The 27158-nt window shown below is 47.3% G+C and overlaps 1 protein-coding gene across 1 annotated transcript in view; it reads left to right on the forward strand.

Annotated features, from left to right (window-relative positions):
- Positions 1-27158, forward strand: part of RYR1 (ryanodine receptor 1) — a 118704-nt gene that overhangs the window by 78005 nt on the left and 13541 nt on the right. The window contains exons 82-91 of the mRNA XM_024734132.1: positions 104-177; positions 816-833; positions 1894-1974; positions 5406-5494; positions 5589-5717; positions 5806-5910; positions 8166-8247; positions 10373-10560; positions 24095-24436; positions 26955-27153. Coding sequence (XP_024589900.1) covers positions 104-177; positions 816-833; positions 1894-1974; positions 5406-5494; positions 5589-5717; positions 5806-5910; positions 8166-8247; positions 10373-10560; positions 24095-24436; positions 26955-27153 — 1307 coding nt within the window. The remainder of the gene's footprint in view (positions 1-103; positions 178-815; positions 834-1893; positions 1975-5405; positions 5495-5588; positions 5718-5805; positions 5911-8165; positions 8248-10372; positions 10561-24094; positions 24437-26954; positions 27154-27158) is intronic.

Genomic DNA, 27158 nt, shown 5'->3' on the forward strand with positions numbered 1-27158 from the left:
CGACGGCTCACCACCCTCCACCGTGGGGAAGCTACCAGGCTCTGGAAGAGAGGAGGGCAGAGGCCTCAGCACGTCTTCACCATCTTTCCTTTCTTTCCCTCAGTGTCCTGGATCTCAATGCCTTCGAGAGACAGAACAAGGCAGAGGGGCTGGGCATGGTGAACGAGGATGGAACCGGTGAGGCCTTCTTGGGCTTCCCTCTCCCTGGGGCATCCCCTTCTTTCAGGATCCACCCCCTCCCCCCCCAATTGCCCAGAGCTCCCTTCCACCAAGACACCTTCCCTCCCCAAGAGCATGCCCAGGTTTCCTCCCTGCAGTGGTCCCCAGTCCTGCCTCCCCCCCATTCCTCCAGGGTCTCCCTCGCCATGGTCCCACCCCTGGGTGTCCTTCTGTGTTCTCTCACCCATCACCACATGGACCCCACCCTCCACTTGCCCCAAGTCTCCAGCCCTGGTTGCTGTTCTCTCATTAATGTCCCTAATCCAAGTTAATCGAGTCTCCTCTTTGCCGTGTTGTGACGTGCCTAACCTTTCTGCCCTGATCCTCGCCTCCTGCCTCTTCACCTGTACCTACCCGTCTCTCTCTCTCTCTCCCCTCTTCTTTCTTCCTCTCTGCTTTTACCCTCTTCTTGTTCTCTTCTTTGCTTCCTTGCTCCTTGTCGCTCTTCCTCTCTGTGGGTTGTTCCTCGCTCTGTCTGTGCCTTCATGCCTGACCATGTCACTGTGTGTGTGTTTCTGTCCGTCTCTCTGTCCCCTTCTGCCTCCTTTTCCCCTCTTTTCTTCTGCTTCTTCCTCTCATCCTGTCGGCTGCCCCAGTCATCAACCGCCAGAACGGTAATTCCCCTAGTCCGTTTCCCGCGCTACGCTACTGCCACCCCTTCCTTCTAACCCCGACCCATCCCCTCCACCTGGGGGCTGAGGATCTGGGTCATCCAGGGGAGGGAGGGTCCATGCCCGAGGAGAGTCTCGAGATCAGGGGTCCAGAGACCGAGATTCGGTTCCCAGATTAGCCACTAACAACACATGGGACGCTTACCTTCCGTAAGCCTCAGTTTCCCCATGTGTAAAACAGAAGCTAGAGACGATGGCAAAGATCCCTTTCCAGATGGATGTTCTCGGACTTCCAGACCCAGATTCGCAGTCCCGAGGTGGGGTGAACCCCTCTCCCACCTACCCTGCTCTCTGCGCCCGCCACCCCATGTTGATCGAGTCTGGGGCTCCCATCCACCAACCAGATTGGTTGCCCCCAAGCAGCCACTCTGATTGGTGTGCGTGCCTCCTCTACGCCTGCTCTGGTTGGCCCGAACCTTTGCTATCTAGCCTTCCCTGCCCTACAGCCCACAGTGATTGGCTTCTTTCAGATGCCCGTTCTGATTGGCGCATGTTTACATGCCTCCCCCTCTGCTTTTCCTGGATTGGCTGCTTTCAAGGCATCTGAGCCAATTGGCTGGCTTTGGATTCCCATCCCCCTGCTCAATCCCCTCCTGCTCAGAGCCTTTGCGTGAAAGTGACTCTGACCCCCGTAATCCATTAACCGCCCCACACTGTCCTGGAGGGGGGCTGAGGGAGGTAACAGCAGCCCGAGCCTCTGCTAGGTCGACAGACACTCCCAGCTGTCACACAGATGGTGACATCAAAGGGATAGTGATATTGTAGACAGATACTTGAGGCCCCAGCTTCATGACTCAGGGCACCTCAGTTTCCATCTGCTGACGTCCTAGACTCTGGTGTCATGGATGCCCGTGGCCCTCATGCTGTCTTTAAAGTGGTGGCTGCTCCTCCCTGCGCGTCCCATGCTTTCTGCATGCGTGTGCAGTGTGCATGGGCCACGTGCATGCGTGCTGTGTCCTGGCGCATCTGATCCCTCTGGCCCCTTACCCCCTCTTCCACCCAGGAGAGAAGGTCATGGCAGATGATGAATTCACCCAAGACCTGTTCCGATTCCTGCAGTTGCTCTGCGAGGGGCACAATAATGGTGAGGAGGAGGGGTGGGTGACAGAGAGAGAAGGCCAAGGTTTGGGGTCGGTCTGGAAGGGTTGCCTGAGTTAATCTCCAGTCTCCTCTTCCCCTTATCAGGGATGGCCTCAATGCTCCCACCCAGGCCTTGTCCTCAATCCCATTGTCGTTCATTCTTTACTTCCAGCCAGTGTGAAGTGCTACCTGCCCACCTTCCTGAATCTCTCTTGCATGTCTGGAGCCTAGCCGCCTTGCTTCCCTTTCACCTCCTCTAGCCGGTCCAATTCCCCAAAAGCAATCTGCCAAAACCCAGTTTGGCCCCAAATCAATTTTCACAAATGAGCCATTTGCCACATGCCATTTTTCCACAGGCATTTCGCAGCAGCCACCGAAGTTCAGTAAATGTGGTAGATTGCCATAGCCTGGGTCTGTAGAGGGAAAAACTGCCTGGCATTTTTAAACGAATCTATTAGAACCACCTATTAATTTTGCTTATAACATACTTGGCCACGAGGAAGGCCTACAGACTCTTTCCTAACTTAAACAAGTTTGAGTTTTCACAACTTTTGTTCTGGTTCTGGCAATATAACCAGATCAAGGATGACACAGCAAGTTAATTAAATCCATCACTGGTGAGAAAACACAACCTCGTGTGGCACACAGCTTACAACGTTAAAGGAATAGTTGAAATTCTGAACAGTAAACATCGTACCCAGCGCAGTTTCCTATGACAAACACGTACAGTCTCAAGGTTGTGGTTGTAACACTTAGTGGGTGATAAGAAACCACGGACTGCCCAGAAGTTAACCTTCACGGTAAGAATGGGAGGAATTATAAATCTAACCTCCATAGAACCCACACCCCCTGGGCTAGTGTTCTTTAAGGTAAACATCTTTAATCTTCACTTTTTTCTTTTCAACAAGGGATAAAGCATGATCCATTGTTTTGTATTATCATAAGCTCTTAGGTCCACAGCTAGTTTTTCTTCAAGGTTTATTAAATACCTTTGTGCCATGTGACTGGGGTTTTCTTTCTTCAACAAAGGTGGCATCAGTCTTTGGGGCTTAGAATGAATTTTATTCCCTGGGTCTATGACTTTTTGGAAATGAGAATGTTCTTATGGTGGGATTTCTGTCTCCCACCAAATTTGCAATCTGGTCCTCTGCCCAAATTTGTGGATTCATTAACCAGCCCAGTCGAATAAATATTTGAAATACCTTTCAAATCGCAGATGCCTTGCAGGTCTTGAGTATTCAGTGCCATTCAGAGCAGACAAAAGCCGGGGAGCGGTACTAACCATTTAGGCATACAGTCTGATTTAAATGAACACAGAAAAAGGAATTAGAAAACAGGGTTGATGGGAAAGCCTGTCCATTTGCTTATAAAATCTTGAATATTTGAGTATACTTTTCGTCTGTAATGTGAAACCAGGCAAAATGGACATTCAGCCTGATATAGTGATTGTGAAGTGGCTATAGGGAAATCAGGTGGAAGTAAGACTTTGGGAGAAAAAAACTTTCAAGGGCTGTTGAAGCCATCCTGGGCAACGTGACATTGCTGTAACATCAGAAGGATTTCACTGAAGCTTGTTTTCATTGCCTTGATAATTTGATGAATTGGTCATTTGGCAAATGGGTCTACAGAGGTTGTTCTCAAACTCAAGCGTACCTAAGAATCACCAGGAGGCCTTGTTAAACTAGGCTTCTGGACCCCATCCCAGATTTTCTGATTTAGTAATTCTGGGGCGGAGCCCAGGAATTTGCATTTCTAACAGGTTTCCTTCCGGAAGATGCTGACACTGCTGGTCTGGGCCCATGTTTTGAGAGTCACTGCTCCAAAGTGCAGCTCTTAACCTCAGCACTCTCTTTAAGGCCCTTTAAGAACAGCTATTGTTTATTGAGCGCTTATGTACCAGGTTCTGTCCTCAGTTCATTATATATGCTAAAGCATTAAAACCTCACCAAAGCTCTTTAAAGTAGGGCCTATTGTGACCACCGTGTTACATATGGGGGAACCGAGGCACAGTCTGCCACACAGAGAGGTTCAGTAACTTGCCTGAGGTCACACAGCGAGGAATTTGCGCAGCCAACTCCTACTCATCTTTCAGGTCATAGCTCAGAGGTTCCCCCCCTCCAAGAAGCCCTCCCTGACCACCTTGTCTGGGTCAGGCATCTCCTCTGGGTTCCTCCAACCCCCTGAGCTTCCCCCATCACAACCTTTATCATCATCATCATTATTATTCCAGAACTTCTCAACCACACCCTGAAGTAGAGGGAATGGTATAATAAGCCCCCAAGAAGCCATCACTCAGCTCTAACAGTTATCAGCTTTCTGCCATAGAACAATGTTTTTCAAATAGTGGGAACCAACTCACCAGAGGGTCGTGAATCAAGTTTATCGCAGAGGTTCTCATTCCTAATTGTGCATTGGTATGCCTGGGGAGCTTTACTTGACACTAAAGCTCAGGTTTCACTCAGACATTCTAATTTAATTGGTCTGGGATGGGGTCTGAGCATCCCAGACCAATTAAAATCCTCCAGGTAGTTCTAATGTGCAGCCAGGGTTGGGAGGTTGAGAACTACACATTTAGTGGGTTGAGTTCAGAATGCATTTGTAGTTAACTAGACTAGTACAGGACAGAAAATAGCAGAACGCATGGCACATAGTAAGGGTATGTGAAACTTCTGTTTCAGGTATATGTGGATGTAATTTCAGATTAGACATGCGTACTGGGTCTCAGTGTAAATATGTACTGGATTTCCTACTGTAGGTTGCAGTTAGAAAAGACTGAAAAATTACTACATGATAATATAAACTTCACAAGGGCAGGGACTTTGTCTTCTTCTACTGCTGTATCTCCAGGGCACATAATAAATGCTCAGGAAATTTGTAGTATCAAAGTATGTGACCAGTCTTCATCTCCCGTTAGCATATAGTATATGCTCCATAAATATATATTGAATAAATGAACAAATAAATAACAAATGCTTATCTCCTCTGGTTCTTGGTAGGTGCTCAATAAATATTTTTTGGATAAATGAATGAATAAATAACCAATCTCCGATCTCCCCAGCACATAGCAGGCATTCAGTAAAAAACTTTTGTGAACAAATGGAAGGCTGAATCTCCATTTCCCCCTGCTACATTGTAGGTGCTCAATAAATACTTTGGGGGAAAAAATGAGTAAATGACTGGCCCTCCACCACATCTGGCACATAGTAGGCCCTCAATAAATATTTATTAGACAAATGGATAAATGATCCTCCATCTTCCCCTAACACATAGTAGGTACTGATAAAGAGTTATTAAGTAAACTGATGATTATATGCCTTCCGGCATACAATAGGCCCTCAATAAACATTTATTGCATAAAAGAATAAAGGACTCACTGTCCACCTCCCTTAGCACATGGTAGATGCTCAATAAATGAGTGACTTTTCATCTCCCTAGATTTCCAAAACTACCTACGGACCCAGACAGGGAATACAACCACTATTAACATCATCATCTGTACTGTGGACTACCTCCTGCGGCTTCAGGTGAGGATGTGAGGCCGTCCAGGTGTGACCCGGGTCGGGGTCTGTTGGGCCATGGTTGGCACCAGCAGCCCCTCACACTGTGTCTGCCCCCCAGGAATCCATCAGCGACTTCTACTGGTACTACTCGGGCAAGGATGTCATTGAGGAGCAGGGCAAGAGGAACTTTTCCAAGGCCATGTCCGTGGCTAAACAGGTGTTCAACAGCCTCACCGAATACATTCAGGTAGGGCTCGCCCGCTGCGGCGGGGCGGGGCAGTTCCGCATCCCGCGCCCTGCCTCGCGCTCACGTAGAACCTCTCTCTGCCCCACAGGGGCCCTGCACCGGGAACCAGCAGAGTCTAGCGCACAGCCGCCTCTGGGACGCCGTGGTGGGATTCCTGCACGTGTTTGCCCACATGATGATGAAGCTCGCTCAGGTTCGGGCCTCTCTGTTTTTCATCCAACTGCTTCCAGGCATCCCCCAACTGGCACGTTTCCAAGTTTTGCTCCATCGGTCCGTGTCGCACCCCAGTGCTCCCGGCAGGTTGCAGACTGGTCCCTCTCCGTGGCCAAATCCATCTTTCTTCTGGATTGGCTCTCTCCATGACCCCGCCTCCTCCTCTGCCACCGCCAATCGGCTGGTTATCCATCTACAGTTCCCTTGGACTGACGTTTGGGGCCCGCCCGCTCTGGTCCAGAGCTCCTCTATGATTGGTTGGTGTTCTTTCCCCTCTGATGAGGTCACCCAGCTTCGGACAGGACTAGGGATAGGATGAGGGCAGGCTTCTAGATCTGGGCCTGGGGCTGAAGGGGTGTTTTGCTTCTTTATTCTGCTTGCGGCAGATGACACCTATCCAGGGCATCCATGATGTAAGGTCCCTGTCGAGCCTCGTCTCCCATCTCTAGCATCTTCGTGCTCCCCTTTTCCCCACCACCCCCGCCCCTTTGCAGCCTTGTCAATGCCTCACAAACACCGTATCCATTTGTTCTGCTTCTGTCTGGTAAACATATTCAAGGCTGCCATATGCGCTGCAGCAGGGCCCAGCATCCGAAACGGCACCATCCACATCCTAGACATCATACATATATCGGTGTATTTATTACAATAGTTTTCCAGCAGATGGCAATATTCTGTATATTATCATTTCCCAACAGGAAAGAGTCTTGAAGAAGGGAAGCCTTTTTCTCATTTGCTCAAAGGCACCACAGGGGCTGGCAGAAACCCTGTCTGGTGTCATCTGACCTTTTGAAAGGAGCTGAACTTAAGAATGCAATTTCTTAGTGTCAGTGAGTTCAAGTGGGGCTGTTGATGTAATCTTAAAATTCTAGAGGATATTGGTATCTTAGTGTAGAGTTCCAAATCCTGCAGAATTAATTCCTCAGCCACAGTCTAGGTTAAATTGCAAGGGCTAGAAATCCAATGCAAAGTGGTAGCTTACAAAAAAAGAATTTATCAGTTCACATCACAGATCAGATCCAGGGCCTATAGTGCTGTTAGTAGAAATGTCCCTCTCCTCCCTAGCTTCATTCTCAAGCAGGTGCTCCCCATGGGCTGGGAAAATGATGCTCTGGGCTTTCATGAGCTCCACTAACAGCTCCAGAGGGAAGAGAACACCTCTTTAGATCCAGGAAAAGATCTACCATATTCTCTTATTCGACTACTAGGTCACATGCTCATTCCTGAACCAATCACCCTGGCCAGGGGAAAGAAAGCTCTGATTGGCCAGTCCTGGTTATATACCCACCCCTACAACCCAGAAGATGGGGTTAGTCCCATATGCTCTGAGAGCGGGATTGTTGAGAGAATCAAGGGGCTACATCATGGACAGGCACACACCACAGGACTCACCCATCTTAGGATCTTGAGATCCTGGAATGTTGGAATCTTAGAGTCAGAATACAGAGCCTTTGGAGCTGTGGAAATGTGTTAGGATTAGAATCAGCAACTCTAGAACTAGCATGGGGTAGAAGGAGCCTTACATCCCATTTATCTGGTACCCTTCCCCTTCCTCCATTTCATTAGGTAGAACCATATGAAATTACCACTTTGTTGGTGAGAAATGACTGAAGACTAGCAATTTTATGTAGCTCAACCTAATACAAATAGGGACCAGGGGGCAGAACTTTGACCATGTTGGAGACTTCTGTGGACCCTACATGAGACACTGTGACAGGAGAGCCATTCTTCCCAAATGGCTTACCAGAAAGCACATAGCTGTGTCCCACGGCTTTCTTCCTGAACCCAGAGTCCCACTTTTTCGATCACACATTCATTCAACAAACATGTGTCAAGCACCCACCATAGGCCAGGTGCAGTGCTGAACTCTCATCTCTTCCCAGATCTGTGTCACTGTCCCCAGTATTTGCCCCTGTCCGTCTCTGTCTCTCTTGGCTCCAAGCATCTGCTCTCAGGTCCCCATACACCTCCCAGTCCTCCTTGTCTGCCAGCCCTTGTCCTTACACGTCACCTGTTGGGCCCACTTCCCCCAAAGTGCCAATCCCACCCCACAGTCTTGTCTCTCTGCCTTTTCCCCTGCTTCCGAGGAACATGTCCGGACTCGGGTCCCCTCGGAGGTAAGAGGGGGAAAGAAAAGGGGTCTTAGGCCCTGCTGGGTGGGTGGAAGCAGCTGGAGGTGGGGGAGGCGTCTCTGCTGAGAAGAGCCCTCACAGAGCTGGGATGTGGGGTCTCTAGGACTCGAGCCAGATCGAGCTGTTGAAGGAGCTGCTGGATCTACAGAAGGACATGGTGGTGATGTTGCTGTCACTACTAGAAGGTAAACTCCTAGTGGGTGGAGGTAAGGGGAGGGTACAAATGTTCAGATGATCCTAAAAATGGCCCTCTGAGACCCAGGAGAGCCTAACCTTCAACCCCATCTGATATCACGTGAGGGTCATTGCATTTAAGTTGCTATAAGAAGCTCAGCAAACACTTACTGGGCACTTATTATGTGCCAGGTCCTGACTGTAGATATAGTAATTTATCGGATCGCCAGAGAAATCTTAATTAGGTGGGTGGCCTGGACACTTTTTAAAATTTATGCGCTGAATATTTATTTGCTGAATATGTCATTTAGCTCTTGCTGCCTAACAACTATACCCAAAACGTAGTGATTTAAAACAGCCATAATTTATTACTAATTAATAAAATTATTTAACTTGTAGACAAAGACTTTTTCCTATAGAGGTTCACAACAGCATCCTCATTCTTTTATATGGCTGCATAGTACTAATTGCATGGGGATACAGTGTTTCGTTTAACCACACCCCATCAATGGACATTCAAGGTTCTTAATTAAAAAATATTTTGCTATTACAAACCATGTTGCAATGAATAATCCTCCTACAATGTTTTAAATTTTTGGTAACTAGTCATCAGCTTTTAAAAATCAGATGTAAAGGGACTTCCCTGGCGGCACAGTGGTTAAGAATCCACCTGCCAATGCAGGAGACACGGGTTCGAGCCCTGGTCCGGGAAGATCCCACATGCCGCGGAGCAACTAATCCCATGGGCCACAACTACTGAGCCTGTGCGCCACAACTACTGAGCCTGCGCTCTAGAGCCCGCGAGCCACAACTGCTGAGCCTGCGTGCACCTAGAGCCCGTGCTCCGCAACAGAAGAAGCCACCGCAAGGAAGAGTAGCCCCCGCTCACCGCAACTAGAGAAAGCCCGCCCACAGCAACAAAGACCCAAAGCAGCCAAAAATAATCAATTAATTTTTTAAAAAATCAGATTTAACAATCAAAAATCCCTTTAAACATTTTTCTTGAAAAATTGAAAGATTCAGTGACCATGCGTCCACATTCTCACATGGGAAAAATCAGCTGAACTGGATTAAATAACTGTCAAACCGATGTTCAATCTGATTTTGATGACTGCACTATGATTATATAAGAGAATGTCCTCGTCTTTAAGAATATATATGTGGAAATGTTTAGGGGTAAAAAGGCCTCATGTCTACAGCTTAGTCCTTAATGGTTCGGTGAAAAAAAATAGAGAGGGAGAGGTATTATAAAGCAAACATGGCAAAATGTAAACAGTTGATGAATCTGGAATACATGAGGGTTCCCTTGCACTATTCTTGTGAACTACCTGTAAATTTGAAATTATATGAAAATTGAAAGGTACAAAAAGAAGCTGGAGCCAGTTTGGGGAGTTCCCTGGCAGTCCAGTGGTTAGGATTTGGGGTTTTCACTGCTGTGGCCCGGGTTCAGTCCCTGGTGGCAGAACTAAGATCCCGCAAGCTGTGTGGCACAGCCAAAAAATAAATGAATAAATATAAATAAAATTCTGTTAATAAAAAAAGGTGGAGCCAGTTTGCTTTAGAGGGGGTGTGGGGTCCCAGTTTACCACAGTCTCCACCTCTCCCTGTTGTCTTGTCTTTGGCCTACCTCACTCATCTGTGGACCTGCCTGGCCTCTGTGGGCTAGTGGAAGGCTTAGGTGGTGTGAGCTCTGAGGTCATGCAGCTCTGGGTTCAAGTCCTCCCCACCCCCTTTACTGGCTGTGTAACCCTGAGTTTGAGACTTTCTCTGAGTCTGTTTCCTCATCTATAGAAATGAATAGTGACACACGTTCCTTACAAAGATGAGGTCGTGTCAGTGTAGCACTTGGCATGGCATCTGGACCCGCCATTAGTTTATGCCATTGTTATCTTTGTTGATGACTCCCCCAGCTATCGGGGGAGGAGGACATAGACAGAGTCAGCCAGGTTCACACCTGATGCTGAGGCAGATCAGAAAGTGACCCTTGCCCTCTGAGGGGAGGTACAGGAGCTGGCCAGGGAAGCTTCCACCAGCACAGTGGATGCTGGTGGCTCCTGAGCTGGAGAGGGAGGCAAGCCCAATGGGGATCCAGAAAGGAGGCTCTGTTGAGCCACACTGACTTGGGGCTGCCTGCAGGGAACGTGGTGAACGGCATGATTGCCCGGCAGATGGTGGACATGCTTGTGGAATCCTCATCCAACGTGGAGATGATCCTCAAGTTCTTCGACATGTTCCTGAAACTCAAGGACATTGTGGGCTCTGAGGCCTTCCAGGACTACGTCACTGATCCCCGTGGCCTCATCTCCAAGAAGGACTTCCAGAAGGTGAGTACTGGAAGGCAGATGGGTGGGGTGCCAAGTACCAGTCATGCCCTTCCTGGCTGCCTGCTGTAGGCAAGAGACTTCTCTGGATGCCTGTTTCCTTATCTGTAAAACGGGGATAAAATTATCATCCTTGGGCTTGTTTTGAAGACGAAATGCATCAACACAAATGAGAACCTTATTTCTATTATCATTATTAACAGTCATAATATTATCATTATTATAAATAGAGGTCAGTTATTCAGTTGATAACCATCTATTGGGTTTCTCCTCTGTGTTGGGCTCTGTGCTGATACCGTGGACACAGCAATGATTGAGACAGACACAGCCCTGCCTTCATGGGGCTTATAGACTCACGGGAGAGGCAGTCACTAACGACCACTGCAGGTCTAAATAATGAGGCTGTTAGGAGGGAAATGCAGGAACCAGCTCTGTCCAGGAGCCCACTCCTCTGCCACTGCCAACTTTTTCACCGCAGGTAAGCCACTCATCCGCTCTAAGCCTCAGGCTCCTCTGTGAAATGGGGCTAAGATAATAACATGAACTCTTTCACAGGACTGCTTTGAGGTTAGGCAGTGGGTGAACAGAGCCTGGGCAGTGCCTGGAACACAGGAGAGTACAAGAGATGTCACCTATTATTACTGCCAGATCTTTTCCATCACCATTTTGTTAAATTTTTCCTTTGAAATAACTTCAGTCTTATGGAGGAGTTGCAGGAACAGTACATAAAATTTCTGAATACCTTTTCACCCGGATTGCCCAAATGTTAACTTTTTATTTATTTATTTATTTGTTTGTTTGTTTGTTTGGCTGTGCTGGGTCTTAGTTGCTAGCACAAGGGGGGGGGTCTTCGTTGCGGTGTGCGGGATCTTTTAGTTGCAGCATATGGGATCTTTAATTGCGGCATGCGTGGTCTTAGTTGCGGCGTGTGGGATCTAGTTCCCTGACCAGGGCCCCCTGCATTGGGAGCTCGGAGTCTCAGCCACTGGACCACCGGGGAAGTCCCCCAAATATTAACTTTTTACCTCATTTGCTCTATCATAATTCCTCTTTACCTCTCAATACTTCAGTGTGTATCTCCTGAGAACAAGTTCATTCCCTTACATAACCACAAAACAATTATGCAAATCAGGAAATCAACATCGAGACAATCCTGCTATCTACAGACTTTATTCAGTTTTTGCTCTTGAAGAAATTCTTTTCCTTGTCAAGGATCCAGTCCAGGATCAGGGATGCATTTAGGCATCCTGTCTCTTTAGCTCCCTTCAATCTGGAACCCTTCCTTGATCTGTCTTTGCCTCTTATGATCTTGATAGTTTTGAAAAATAGAGGCCAGTTGTTTTATAGGATGGCCCTCAGTGTGGGTCTGTCTGAGTTTTCCTTGTGATTCGATTCAGGTTATACGCCTTTGGCAGGAGTATCAGAGGAGGGCTGTGTCTTTCTCAGTGCGTTGTATCGGGAGGCATGGGATGTTGGTTCTTCCCGTTACAGTTGGTGTTAGCTTGGTCACATGGTGAAGGTGGTGTTTACCAGAGTCTCCACTGTACTGACACTATCGTTCCCCTTGGTATCTTGTGAAGATGTGCTTTGAGGCTATGTAAATAACCTGCGCGCCCTCTCAGGGTTAGCATCTATCAGTGATACTTGTCTCAACGATTATTACTATGGCAGTCGACAAATGGTGGTTTTCTAATTTCCCTGTACCCTTTACCTTTACTAGGTACCTTTTTTCATTTTATTGCAGTATGGTTGACTTACCATATTGCAATAAAATGTTGTGTTAATTTCTACAGTATAGCAAAGTGATTTGGTTATACATATATATATATATATATATATATACATATATATATATATATTCTTTTTCACATTCTTTTCCATTATGGTTGATCACCGCAGGTTACTGAGTATAGTTCCCTGTGCTGTAGAGTAGGACCTTGTTGTTTATCCATCCTACACGTAATAGTTTGGATCTGCTAATCCCAAACTCCCAATCCTTCCCTCCCCCACCTCCCCCTCTCCCTTGGCAACCATGAGTCTGTTCTCTATGTCTGTGAGTCTGTTTCTGTTTCACAGATGTGTTCATTTGTGTCATATTTTAGATGCACACATAAGTGCTGTCATGTGGTACTTGCCTTTCTCTTTCTGACTTAGTTTGCTTGGTATGATCATCTCTAGGTCCATCCACGTTGCTGCAAATGGCATTATTTTATTCTTTTTTACGACTGAGTAATATTCCACTGTATATTTGGACCACATCTTCTTTATCCATTCATCTGTCAATGAACATTTAGGTTGTTTCCATGTCCTGGCTATTGTAAATAGTGCCGCTATGAATATAGGGGTGCATGTATCTTTTTGAAATATAGTTTTCTCTGGGTGTATGCCCAGGAGTAGGATTGCTGGATCATATGGCAACTCTATTTTTAGTTTTTTGAGGATCCTCCATACTGTTTTCCATAGTGGCTGCACCAATTTACATTCCCACCAACGGTGTAAGAGGGTTCCCTTTTCTCCACACATTAGGTACGATTTTAGTGTAAGGAAGAGTTTTTCCCTTCTCCTCCATTTATTTATTTGTTTGTTTGTTCGTTCATTCATTCATTCGTTCATTTGTATGGGTATAGACTCATGACTTCTTATTTTATTCTAGGGATTGCAATCACTGTTGTCCGTCAGCATTTAAATAAACCCAGGGTCTCCTGAGTTGCATACAAAGTGCCCCATGCCTCCCAGTTGCCTTCTGAGAGCCTCCCTGCCTCTCTGTCTCCCCGCTTCTCAGCCACGCCTCCCAAGAGCTATCTACCCTCACTCACTCCTTTCTCACCTCCCACTCCTTCCCTGATTCGGGGCTTCTGTCCCTGTCACTCTCCTGAAACTACGCCAGCTAAGATCATCAGTGACCTCTTCACCCTAAATCTCTCCTCTGACTTGTCATCTTGGCAGCGTTTGCCACAGTCGGCCATTTCCTCCCCCTCGCAATGCCATGCTCCCCTGGGCGTCTGTGCCACGCATTCCTGGGACCCCCACCTTCCCTGCCAATCTCTCGCAGCCTCTTTTTTTTAATATCTTTATTGGAGTATAATTGCTTTACAGTGGTGTGGTGGTTTCTGCTTTATAACAAAGTGAATCAGTTATACATATGTTCCCATATCTCCTCCCTCTTGCATCTCCCTCCCCACCACCCTCCCTATCCCACCCCTCTAGGTGGTCACAAAGCACCGAGCTGATCTCCCTGTGCTATGTGGCTGCTTCCCACTAGCTATCTATTTTACATTTGGTAGTGTATATATGTCCATGCTACTCTCTCACTTCGTCCCAGCTTACCCTTCCCCCTCCCCGTGTCCTCAAGTCCATTCTCTAGTAGGTCTGCGTCTTTATTCTTGTTGCCCTCGCAGCCTCTTAAACATCACTGTCCCTGAGCCCTGCACCTTCAGGAAGAAGAGCTAATATGTATCATGTTCTCACTCTGCCAGGTCCTGTGTGTAAATGAATGTTAATTTACAGTAACCCTTAGGTAGTAAGGACTTTTTTTTTTTGGCTGCGTTGTGTCTTCGTTGCTGTGTGCGGGCTTTCTTTAGTTGCAGTGAGCGGGGGCTACTCTTTGTTGCGGGGTGCGGGCTTCTCACTGTGGTGGCTTCTCTTGTTGTGGACCACAGGCTCTAGGCATGTGGGCTTCAGTAGTTGCGGCTCATGGGCTCTAGAGCGCACGCTCAGTAGTTGTGGCACACGGGCTTAGTTGCTCTGCGACATGTGGGATCTTCCTGGACCAGGGCTCAAACCCGTGTCCCCTGCATTGGTGAATTCTTAACCACTGGACCACCAGGGAAGTCCCAGTAAGGACTATTTTTTATTCCCATTTTGCAGAAGTGGAAACTGAGGCACAGGAAGGTTAAAGTGCTGTGCTTAAGGTCACACAACTGATAAGTAACAAAGCTGGGATTAGAACTCAGGCAGTCTGGTTCCAGAGTACACTGCCTCCAGATTCATCCACTAATCTAGCCTAATAAACAGTCAGTCAGCACCTCCTGGGTGCCAGGCCCTCTCTGGGGAGTCCCAGCTCGACTCTCAAGACAGGCAGGTTAGGGTGAGAGTCTCAGTAGGGACTGCAAGAGAACCAAAAAGGATGATGCAGGAGCTAAAGTCGCATCATTTATAATTTTAAAATGACTCTACTCAGCAAAGGAAACCATCAACAAAAAAAAAGACAACTGGGCTTCCCTGGTGGCACAGTGGTTGAGAGTCCGCCTGCCGTTGCAGGGGACACGGGTTCATGCCCCGGTCCAGGAAGATCCCACATGCCGCAGAGCGGCTGGGCCCGTGAGCCATGGCCGCTGAGCCTGCGCGTCCAGAGCCTGTGCTCCACAATGGGAGAGGCCACAACAGTGAGAGGCCCGTGTACTGCAAAAAAACGAGGCAACTTATGGAATGGAAGAAAATATTTGCCAACCACATATTTAATATGGGGTTAATATCCAAAATATACAAAGAAGTCATTATAGCTCAAAAGCAATAAAACCAATAACCCAATTTAAAAATGGGCAAAGGACCTGAATAGACATTTTTCCAAAGAAGACATACAAATGGCCAACAGGTACAAGAAAAAGTGCTCAATATCACTAATCATCAGGAAAGGGCAAATCAAAACCACAGTGAGATATCACCTCACACCGGTTAGGATGGGTGTTATCGAAAAAACAAGAGATAACAAGTGTGGCAAGGATGTAGAGAAAAGGGTATCTTTGTCCATGTTGGTGGGAATGTAAACTGGTGCAACCACTATGGAAAACAGAATGGAAGTTCCTCAGGAAATTAAAAATAGAACTACAGTAGGACCCAGGAATCCCATTTCTGGGTATCTATGCAAAGGAAATGAAACTATAACTGCAAATCAATGTTTGCACTCTCACATTCACTGCAGCATTACTCACAATAGCCAAGGTGTGAAAACAACCTAAGTACCTGTCTATGGATGAATGGATAAAGAAGATGTGGTATGTGTGTATGTGTGTGTGTGAAATGTCATTCAGCCTTGGTTAAGGCTGGAAATCTTGTCATTTGCAGCAACATGGATGAACCTGGAGGGCATTACATTAAGTGAAATAAGCCAGCCAGAGAAAGACAGATACTGCATGGTATCACATATGTGGAATCTAAAAATAAAAGTCAAACTCAGAAACAGAGAGTAGAAAAGTGAGTGGTTTCCATAAGCTGGGAGGTGGTGGAAAAAGGGAGAGGTTGGTGAAAGGGTACAAACTTTCAGTTATAAGGTGAATTTTTAAAAAATGGGTAAAGATCCCGCCTGATGATTCAGGGTTTCACAAATCACAAGATTTGATGTCATGTACACAACATTTTGTAGCTCAATATCTGTTTCACAAAGTTACAATCTGTAACTTTAAAAGTGCATTGGGGGCTTCCCTGGTGGCGCAGTGGTTGAGAGTCCGCCTGCTGATGCAGGGGACACGGGTTCGTGCCCCATATTTTTTGAATAAATAATACATTCACATAATTTTTAAAGTAAAGAATAACAAAGTATGAAGTGTGAGAAGTCTCATTCCCGCCCCTTTCTCAACCTACGCTTCCTTCACCCCCACTGCTCTGAGTAAGCATTAGTTCCTTTTGTGTCCTTCTATCATTTTCTCCAGATATTATTTTCCTCTTTTCTTACATAATAGGTCATAAGCTATATACATTGGCCTGTATCACATAACAATATATTCTAGAGATATAGGGAGTGTCCTGATTATTTTTTATAGGTATCCAGTACTCCAGTTTGTGTATATATTATGGTTTATTTGATTATTCCCTGTCGATGGACACTCACTTTTTCCCAGTCTTTTGCCATTACAACACATGCTGTCATTAGGGCGGCCATGGATAGTTGTGCAAGTTGTGCACTGTACAAAGGTGCCGTTTGTAGGACAGATATTGTACATTTGTACTGCTGATTTCCAGTAAGAGTGTTGAGGAAGGCTCCATATGGGCCACTAGCAATGCTGGCTAGAACAATTACCTTTGTATGTACATCACTTTGTACGTGCAGTTGTATCTAAAGGTAAACTTCCAAAAGTGGGATTGCTGGGTTAAAGGGTAAATTCATTTGTCATTTGGACGGATCTTGCCCTGCATTTTTCCTTCTCATTAGCAAAATGTGAGACTGCCTGTTTTCCCACAGCCTCACCACCAGACCACATTGTCAAATATTTGGATTTTTGCCAATCTGATAGGTGAAAAAGGGTATTGAGTGAAGTTTTAATTCACATTTCTCCTGTTACGAGTGCAATTAGGCATCTTTTCATGTTACTTCTTTTGTATTACTTGTTCAGTGAACTGACCATGTCTTTGGCTTACTTTTCTATTGGAATGTTGGTGTTTTTCTTCTTGATTTCTGTATTTGGCTGATTATAACTTTGTTAGTGATATGAGGTGTACTTCTTTTTTCTAGTTCAGCATTTGTCTTTTGACTTTGCTTATGGTGGTTTGTTTTGTTGGTTGGTTGGTTGGTTGGTTGGTTGGCTTTGGGGGGAGAGGGCTGGCCATGCATAAGACTTGATTTCTATGTAGAAAATTATTTAAAATATTTTATTAATTTTTAACAGAATAGATAATACAGGGATACAGTCCTTTTGTAGAGAAATTCAGAACTTATAGCTATGGTTGAGGTTACCTTTGGTCCCCATACCCAACCCTACTCTCATCCCGCCTCTTCAAAGGCTGCCACAGTTATCCTCTGGATGTTCATACCTCTGGACATTTATTTCTGCATTTCCGTTCATATGTAAATCTGCACTGAAAAATATATAGAGGGCTTCCCTGGTGGCGCAGTGGTTAAGAATCTGTCTGACAATGCAGGGGACACTGGTTTGATCTCTGGTCCGGGAATATCCCACATGCCGCGGCGTAACTAAGTCCGTGTGCCACAACTACTGAAGCCCGTGCGCCTAGAGACTGTGCTCCGCAACAGGAGAAGCCACCGCAATGAGAAGCCCGCGCACCACAACAAAGAGTAGGCCCCGCTGCAACTAGAGAAAATCCACGTGCAGCAGCGAAGACCCAATGCAGCCAAAAATTAAATAAATGAATGAATAAATACATTTATTTAAAAAAGAAAAATATATGGAATCATTTTAGGGCTTCCCAAGTTCTTCATGGTTGACAGTGTTCTTGACAGTTTGCAAAACATGTCTCCAATGATAAGTACTTTGCAGATTCCAAAACATCTACTACAGTTTGGAAAACCCTTCCTGGTGGGTGAAGACACATTTCAGGCTATTAATTTATTCTTAGTTAGTACTATTTTGTGGTTTCCTTTATTGTTTTTTATTAGCAAATGTTTTTGTACCTATCTCTAAATTAAAAGACTTCCTTTTAAAAAACATCTTTATTGAGATATAATTCATATGCTATATAATTCACCCATTTAAAAGGTACAACTTAATGTTTTTTTGATATATTCACAGAATTGTGCAACCATCACTACAATCTAATTAGAACATTTTAATCACCCCAGAAAGAAACCCCATACCCTTTAGCGGTCACTTCCATTTCCCCCACTCAGGCCCTTGGCAGCTAATCTACTTTCTGTCTCTATAGATTTGCCTGTTTTGGACACTTCATATAAATGGAACTATACAATATACGGTCTTAAAAAGCTTTCCTTCTATTTAACGAACCACAATGTCATTATCACTCCTAACTAAAAACAAAGCAATAAAGACAAAATTAAAAAGATCCATAGTTCATTAAATCATCAAATGTCTGGCCAATGTTCACATTTCCAGATCTTCTAAAGACCACATATAATTTTTTGTAATTTCTTTGAAGCAGGATCCAAACAAGGCCACCCAGTGCTGTTGGTTGCTAGTTCTTAAATTCTCCTTTTTTAAAAAAAAAAATTATCTACTTATTTATTCTTGGCTGTGTTGGGTCTTCGTTGCTATGTGTGGGCTTTCTCCAGTTGCGGAGAGCGGGGGCTACTCTTTGTTGCGGTGTGCAGGCTCCAGTAGTTGTGGCACATGGGCTTAGTTGCTCCACAACATGTGGGATCTTCCCAGACCAGGGTTCAAACCTGTGTCCCCTGAATAGGCAGGCAGATTCTTAACGACTGCACTACCAGGGAAGTCCCTAGTTGCTGTTTCTTTAAACCTCCTTTTATCTACTGCTGCCCCTCCATCACTTTTCCCTTACCTGGCAGTTTATCTGATGGATACCTGGGTTGCTGGTCCTGTAGAGCAGCACTGCCTGATAGAAATACAATGAGAGCAACACATATAATTAAGAAATTTCTGGGACTTCCCTGGTGGTCCAGTGGTTAAGAATCCACCTTCCAATGCAGGGGACTCGGGTTTGATCCCTGGTCGGGGGAACTAAGATCCCGTATGCCACGGGGCAACTGAGCCCCCGCACTGCAACTACTGAGTCCACGTGCTCTGGAGCTCTTGCACCACTAGAGAGAAGCCCATGCGCCGCAACGAAGAGCCCGTGCACTGCAAGGAAAGATCCCGCGTGCCGTAACTAAGACCCAACACAGCCAAAAATAAGTAAATAAATATTTTTTTAAAAAAAAGAAATTTCTAATACCTACACTTAAAAAAAGAAGTAAAAAGAGGGCTTCCCTGGTGGCGCAGTGGTTGAGAGTCCGCCTGCCGATGCAGGAAAATTATTTTAACAATGTTTTATTTAACCTACTCTACCAAAATAATATTTCAACATATAGTCAATGTAAAAATTATCAGATATTAAATTTTTTATACTAAGTTTTTTTTTTTTTAAGGAACATTTATTTATTTATTGGCTGTATTGGGTCTTCGTTGTTGCATGCAGGCTTCCTCTAGTTGTGGCAGGCGGTGGCGTCTCTTGTTGCGGAGCACGGGCTCTAGGCGCGCGGGCTTCAGTAGTTGTGGCTCGCAGGCTCTAGAGGGCAGGCTCAGTAGTTGTGATGTACGGGCTTAGTTGCTCTGTGGCATGTGGGATCTTCCCGGACCAGGAATTGAACCCACGTCCCCTGAATTGGCAGGTGGATTCTTAAGCACTGCGCCACCAGAGAAGTCCTATGCTGAGTCTTTAAAATCCATATGTATTTTACAGTGTCAGCACACCTCACTTTGCACCAGCCATGATTCAAGGGCTCAGTAGCCACATGTGGCTCGTAGCTGTCATTAGTGCTCTCCTAGTTGTAGAGTTTCCCACAGTTTTGATCTGGCTGATGCAACTTTGTGGTGTCATTTAACGTGTTCCTCTGTCCCTTGCATTTCCTGTAAACTGGGACTTGGGTCAAGAAGCTCAATCAGATTCAGGTTTGGAGTTTTTGTTTTTATTTTTCACCAACACCTTCCTTTGTGGTGCTTCATACGTCCATGAAGAGGCACATCCTGTCCCGTCATCTCTCCTTTTGTGATGTCAGCAACCACTGATATTCAATGCCCAGACACATTAGTTCATTAGAGGTTGCAAAATGGCAATATTCTCATTTCTAAATGTTTAACCTTTACCAAACATCATATGGTTTCCCAAACCCAAAGCATCATATGATTCCCAGACTCTTTACAAATCTTTGTATTTTACAATATGCTTTTCAATTTTTTTATGGTTTAAAAGAACAAGGTTAGGTTTTTTTTTTAAGGACTTCTTAATTTTCAAAAAGTATAACAAAGTTAAAAAGTCTTTTCAGTTTTCAAGATGCTTAATTCATTTCACAAATATGCATTAAGCACGTACTGTGTGTAGCAGTGAACAAAACAGAGACTGACAGCCCAGTGGCTGTCAGATGAAAATAAGTAAAGAAACAAAATAATTTCAGGTTATAATCTGTGGTCTGAAGGAAGTGAGCAGGGTGGTGTGCAAGAGAGCATGTGTAGAGTAAGCCCTGTAAATTGGGTGGTCAGGGAAGGTCTTTCTAGAAGAGGACATTGAAGCCAAGAGCTGAAAGCTACCCTGTGAAGGTAGGGGAGGTTGTGGCATCCCCAGGACAAGGGACAACAAGTGTAAAGGCTGAAAAGTGGGAATAAGAGGGGTGCAAAGGAGGCCAGTATGGCTGGAGAGGGCTGTTGGGGGTGGGGAGAGGAAAACTTTAAGTCTGAGCGGTGAGGGGGGCAGATGTGCTGACACTGGTTGGCTGCAGGGAGGACTCTGACTTTTGACCTGAATGAGATGGAGCTATGGGAGGATTCTGAGCAGGGGAGAAATGTGACCTGACTCAGATGTTCACAGGGTCCCTCCAACTGTGGGTGGGGGAAAGAGACTGTGGGGATAGAAGAGGAGAAGGGAGACCAGGGAGAAGGTTGCTGTGAGGGTCCAATGGGGGACAAAACCAGGGTAGGGGCCATGGACGGGGCAGAAGTGTGTGTGTCCTAGATCTTTTGAAAGTAGAGCTGACAGATTTGCTGATGGATTAGGTGTGGGTAGTGAGATAAAAGAAAGGAATCAAGGATGACTCAAAGATTTTAACTTAAGCACCTGGGTGGGTGGTGATGCGATTCCGGATTTGGGTAAGACTGTGGGAGGAGAGGTTTTGAAATCAAGAGGTCAGTTTTGGCCATTTCCACAAAGAGGTGTCAGATAAGGCTTCCACTGTTAAGTGTATGGATTCTGGGGAGCAGTCAGGGCTGGGACGTAGACTTTACCATCATTGGCATGGGATGGCTTTCAGAGGATCAGGCCTCAATGACATCTCCATGACGAATGTATATCTCAAGAAAAGCATGTAAATTCCAGGCCTGGAGCCCCTCCAACCTTTAGAGGTCTGGAAGAGAAGGAGACTCCAGCCAAGGAAACTGACAACAGTCAGAGAAAAAGGTATTTCAAAAGAAGGGGATAGGCAAATGCACAACGTGGAGTATGGTTGGGGGGCGGGTGTCAGATTTTAAGAGGGACAGTGTCACACTGTATCACAAGGGAAGGAGTCAGGTTGATGGCGTGACGGTAGAAGGTGAAGAGTTCCTGTGTGATTATGTCTCCACGCTTTGTGGTTTCTAGAGCCCTTCATGATTTGCAAAGCATGTTACTCATTTAGAAAGCATTTTGCAAAGTTCTTGGCTACAAAGCATTTTTTAGAGCCAGAAAATTTCGCTTCTGTTCATACCCCAGAGCAGTGTTTCTCAAACCACGTTGCAACCCATCTGTTGGTCATGAAATTTAGTTAAGTCATGACCAGCATCTTTAAAAACAAAATAGAATAGGACATTGCAGAGTGTGTTACATAGCGAAAGTCAGAATTGTGTCGTGAAAACTTTTTTTTTTTGAGTCACATTATAAAATGCATTCTTACTATAGGTGTGGTCAAAACATTTGGAAGGCTGCCCCAGAGAACCTCTTGCAAAGAGTGCATTGAAGATCAGTACAAGAACGTTTAATGAAAATGTCTGTAAAGTTAAAAACTGGAAATAAACTAAATGTCTGTCATCAGGATTATACTTAGTGTTCTGTTTATAAAACAGGAATACTACACAGCAGTGAAAATGCATTCATTTGATCTATATATCAACATGGATAGATCTTGAAAACGTACAGCTGAGTAAAAAAAGCAAGTTTCAAATTACATGATTATAATTATAATATTCTTTAAATCAAAATAATGCAGAGGATACCCAACTTTTTGTGTGAGAAAAATGACAGAATATAAGTAGTAGAAGTACTGACACATCTTTTTTTATTGAAGTATAGTTGATTTACAACATTATATTAGTTTCAGGTGTACAACATAGTGATTCAATATTTTTATAGATTATACTCCATTTAAAGTTATCATAAAATATTGGCTATCGGCTTCCCTGGTGGCGCAGTGGTTGGGAGTCCGCCTGCCGATGCAGGTGACACGGGTTCGTGCCCCGGTCCGGGAAGATCCCACATGCCGCGGAGCGGCTGGGCCCGTGAGACGTGGCCGCTGAGCCTGCGCATCCGGAGCCTGTGCTCCACAATGGGAGAGGCCACAACAGTGAGAAGCCCGCGTAACGAAAAAAATATATATATTGGCTATATTCTCTGTGCTGTACAATATGTCCTTGTAGCTTATTTATTTTATTCATAGTAGTTTGTGTCTCTTAATCTCCTATCCCTATCTTGCCCCTCCCCCCATGCCCTCTCCTCACTGGTTTGTTCTAATTTGTTCTCTATATCTGTGAGTCTGTTTCTGTTTTGTTATATTCATTCATTCGTTTTATTTTTTAGATTCCACATATAAGTGATAACATACAGTATTTGTCTTTGACTTATTTCACTAAGCATAATACCCGCTAGGTCCATCCACGTTACACATAGTTCTTTGGAAGGATACACCAACTCCTTGGTGGATACCTTGAGGGAGGGTGGGGTTAATGGAGCAGGAGAAAGGTACACAGAGGGCTCCAATCATACCTGTCGTGTTATAGTTCTTACATATATAGTAGCTGAAAATATGTTCTGGGGTGATGGGCATACGACTTTATTCCCAGTTGAAATTTGGAGGCCTCCATGGTGTCCGGTGCCAGTTATTTAGTTGCTGGAAATGGTAGGATGGGGGACCAAAGGGCCTTGGGGAAGGGGCAGAGGTGGTGGCATGTATCAGTCAGGGTGCTAGCTTTAAGGGGGCTGGCCTGGAGGAAAGTGTAATTATCGAACTCAGAGACAGAAGGAGCTGTGTGGACAGGATGGCAGAACTGACCTTTGGCATAGAGATACAGCCAGCACAGGGAGGGAGCCGAGGACAGAAATGCCACACGTCCATTCTCCTGCTGCTCCCCGACCTCAGCTGGACAGGCCCCAGCTGCAGCCAGAGGGTCAGGAAAGCCTCTGGTACAGACCACAGGTGTCATCATGTGGGGGGAGGATGGGTGGAGAGCAGGCCTGCGGGGACTCACCAGGATGGCAGGCAGGGAGCTTGGGGCAGCATCTCTTTACCAGCTGCTACACAAGTGCTGAGTTTCATCAATTCACATCTTACCATCTCTGAAAATGGACTTTATCTGACAGTGGATGGTTGCTCAGCTTTGTGGAAATGCAGCATGCAGTATTTTTTTAAATAAATAAATTTATTTATTTACTTTTGGCTGCATTGGGTCTTCATTGCTGTGCGCGGCCTCTCTCTAGTTGCAGCGAGCGGGGGCTACTCTTCGTTGCAGTGCGCGGGCTTCTCATTGCAGTGGCTTCTCTTGTTGGGGAGCACGGGCTCTAGGCGTGCGGGCTTCAATAGTTGTGCCACGTGGGCTCAGTAGCTGTGGCTCGCGGGCTCTAGAGCGCAGGCTCAGTAGTTGTGGCGCACGGGCTTATTTGCTCCGCGGCATGTGGAATTTTCACGGACCAGGGCTCGAACCCGTATCTCCTGCATTGGCAGGCAGATTCTTAACCACTGCGCCACCAGGGAAGTCCCGTAACATTTAGTGTTTTAATAGCTGGTACAGCCTCACCCATACCAACCTGCTGGGCGTCAGCCTTGGGTGCTGGTTATATGATTCTGGATTTTTCTCTCCTTATGAAAAGTCCATAGTTCTTTCGGGAAGGGCATTGGGGCTCCCTAGGCCACCCCTCTGACCTCCCCCGCTCACCCCTGCCCACCCTCCAGGCCATGGACAGCCAGAAGCAGTTCACTGGTCCAGAAATCCAATTCCTGCTTTCATGCTCCGAAGCGGATGAGAACGAGATGATCGACTGCGAGGAGTTTGCCAACCGCTTCCAGGAGCCAGCCCGCGACATCGGCTTCAACGTGGCCGTGCTGCTCACCAACCTGTCGGAGCACGTGCCTCACGACCCGCGCCTGCGCAACTTCCTCGAGCTGGCCGAGAGCATCCTCGAGTACTTCCGGCCCTACCTGGGCCGCATCGAGATCATGGGCGCCTCCCGCCGCATCGAGCGTATCTACTTCGAGATCTCGGAGACCAACCGCGCCCAGTGGGAGATGCCCCAGGTCGGTGGCCCCGCACACGCGCATGCTTGCCTCCCGGGGCTTCGGGGCATGCTCCTGGCATGCTTGGACCACACATGGGGCTGTGCCCACTTCGCACATCCGCTCTGCAGACCCTGGTGTGCCCCTGCTCCGCTCGTGCAAGCCCATGCCCACCCTTCTGCACACGTTGTATGGGTGCCGCTGTGCCCTTGCGCACCCCTGGTTCTCCCATGCCCACCTCGTGCAGACTCGGCATGGACATATACCCTTATACATGCAGCAGCGTCTGTGGGCCCTCACTGTGGCTGCTCGCACACCACGCCTGCCACTTGCACACTCACCCCGGGAGCTCTTATCCTGATGCGACCACACCCACACTCTTGTACTTGAACCCACGTGGTTACACACACCTTGCTCACCTTACCAGCAGCCCCTGGTATGCCCTCTCTTGGCCCTGGCCTGCCCATGCCCACTCTTTTGCACACGCATCGTGGGGGCTCTAGGGTGCCCTGATGACTGGCATTTTGTGCCCCCAAATGCCCTCTGAGTTCCTAGCACACAATACCCTTCCCACTTATGCTGGGCCCACGTGTGCGTGCACCTCTCTTGCACACTCACTCTGAGGATGCCAGTGTGCATTCCTGCAGCCCTGGCATGCCATATGGTTGCCCGCCCTCACTCATTCACCCACACATGTCCTGGCACACCCATGCTCATTCATAAGCACTTGGACAACCCTCACCAACTCACCCACAAGAGCCCCTGCGTGTCCTTGGTGACCAGGCCTACTCCTTGACCTGATGTGCCCCGAATATGCCCAGCCTACCAGTGTTTGAATGCCCCTTACACACTCACTTGCTCCAAAGTACGCTCACGTAGCCCTGGCACACCCCCAGCCCACCTCACACACTTAGCCTGCATGTGGTTCCCGTCCCCCATTCTCTCACCCTCCCATGTGCCCCTCACGCACGCTCGGCACCTGGCCCTGCCCCTGCTGTCCAGGTGGCCCTCCTGCCCGCACTCACGGTGCACGCCGAGCCTGCGTGCTCCTTACCTGCCCCTTGCACTCCCACTTCCCTTTTACTCCTCAGATGCCCCCAGGCACCTGCACACTCCCCCCACTTGCTCTTGCACACCCTTCCCACCTTAACACTCACAGTTCATGAGACTTGCACTCCCATCATCTCCTCAACACCTGGGCCCCTTGAGTCTCCTCCTCAGTGACACCTGGCTCACGCACGCCCGGGCTTGTGCCCTACCCTGAGCCCTGCCCTCACGTTCTGGGCCCTCTTACACTGACTCCCGGGTCCTCTTGCACACTCATCCTGCCGCACATGCACTGACCATATGAATTGCAGACCCCTCCCACGTTTACACTCCCCACCTGCGGTTTCACCCAGGCCCTTGCATGCCTCTGCCCCATACGCCCATGTCCGCCGAGCACTGAGCCGGGCACAGTCACATTCTCCCCATGTCCTCCCATGCCGCCACGCCCTCCTCACACCCTATTCCTCCCTTAGTCCCGGTGCCCTCTCACAAGGCTCTTGCACATCGGCCCTTTCACATACTCCACCGGAACTCCCAAGGTTTTGCACACTCACCTGTGTCCCTCGGGGCACCACCGTATACCCATCCTCCTCTGCAATCTGGCGTAAAAGCCGTTGCATCGTCCTTGCACCCGGGACGTCTGCACGTCCCTGCATCTGCAGGAAGCCCTGGTTCACCACTGGCCCTTCACACTCTAGTACACCCTGTGGGAGCTCCGCCCCTCACGTGCACCCCACGTGCACACTCTTTCTGTTAGTTATTCCTCCAAACACCCACTTCCTCCTGCTCACTCCTTCCCATTCCCACGTTCTCCTACCGGTCCGGAGTCCATGTCTGCCTGCGTGGCCCTCTAGCGCTCACGCAGCAGTACCACAACAGCAGGCACTATATGGCGTTTGGTAGGTGCCAGGCACTGTTCTAATCACTCAGCATCTATTAACTCATTTAATCCTCACGCCAGCCCTTTTACGCGTGGGTCCTACTATTACTCCCCGATTTACATAAGGGGAAACCGAAGGCCAGAGCGTTAAGTCTAACTCAGTGGCAGAATCGGCGTTCGGACCCAGGCAGGCTGGCTGCAGAACCTTTGCCCTCAACCACTATGCTCAGTCTGTCGAAGCCAAGAACATCGATCCTGGAACCAGCTTGCTGGGAGTTCGAATCCTACACCTGCCACCTCTCAGCTGCATCACCCCGGACACGTGACTTTCTGGGCTTCCATTTCCTCATCTGTAAAATGGGGATATCGGCCCCTACTTCTAGGATGGTTTGTGCGGATTTAATGAGATACCATACATAAAATGCTGGATACAGGGCCTAGCCTTGCTGAGGTTCTTACAAGTGCACCTACAGCGAGCGCTATATAGGTTCGCTTTCAAAAATAAAAAAGACGATGCTTAGAACAGCGGCGAACACGCGTGGCTGCCACCGCTGTTGTCCCAAGTCCCCGCTGACGGCGCCCCCATCACTTCCCCTCCGCCCCGCGCTGCAGGTGAAGGAGTCGAAGCGTCAGTTCATCTTCGACGTGGTGAACGAGGGCGGCGAGTCGGAGAAGATGGAGCTCTTCGTGAGCTTCTGCGAGGACACCATCTTCGAGATGCAGATCGCCGCGCAGATCTCGGAGACCGAGGGCGGGCCGGGGGAGGACGACGACGAGGGCGCGGGCGCGGCGGAGGCGGGCGCCGAGGGCGCCGAC

This window comes from Neophocaena asiaeorientalis, unplaced genomic scaffold, assembly GCF_003031525.2.
Source record: "Neophocaena asiaeorientalis asiaeorientalis breed wild unplaced genomic scaffold, Neophocaena_asiaeorientalis_V1.1 scaffold280, whole genome shotgun sequence".
In the NCBI taxonomy this organism is placed as follows: Eukaryota; Metazoa; Chordata; class Mammalia; order Artiodactyla; family Phocoenidae; genus Neophocaena; species Neophocaena asiaeorientalis.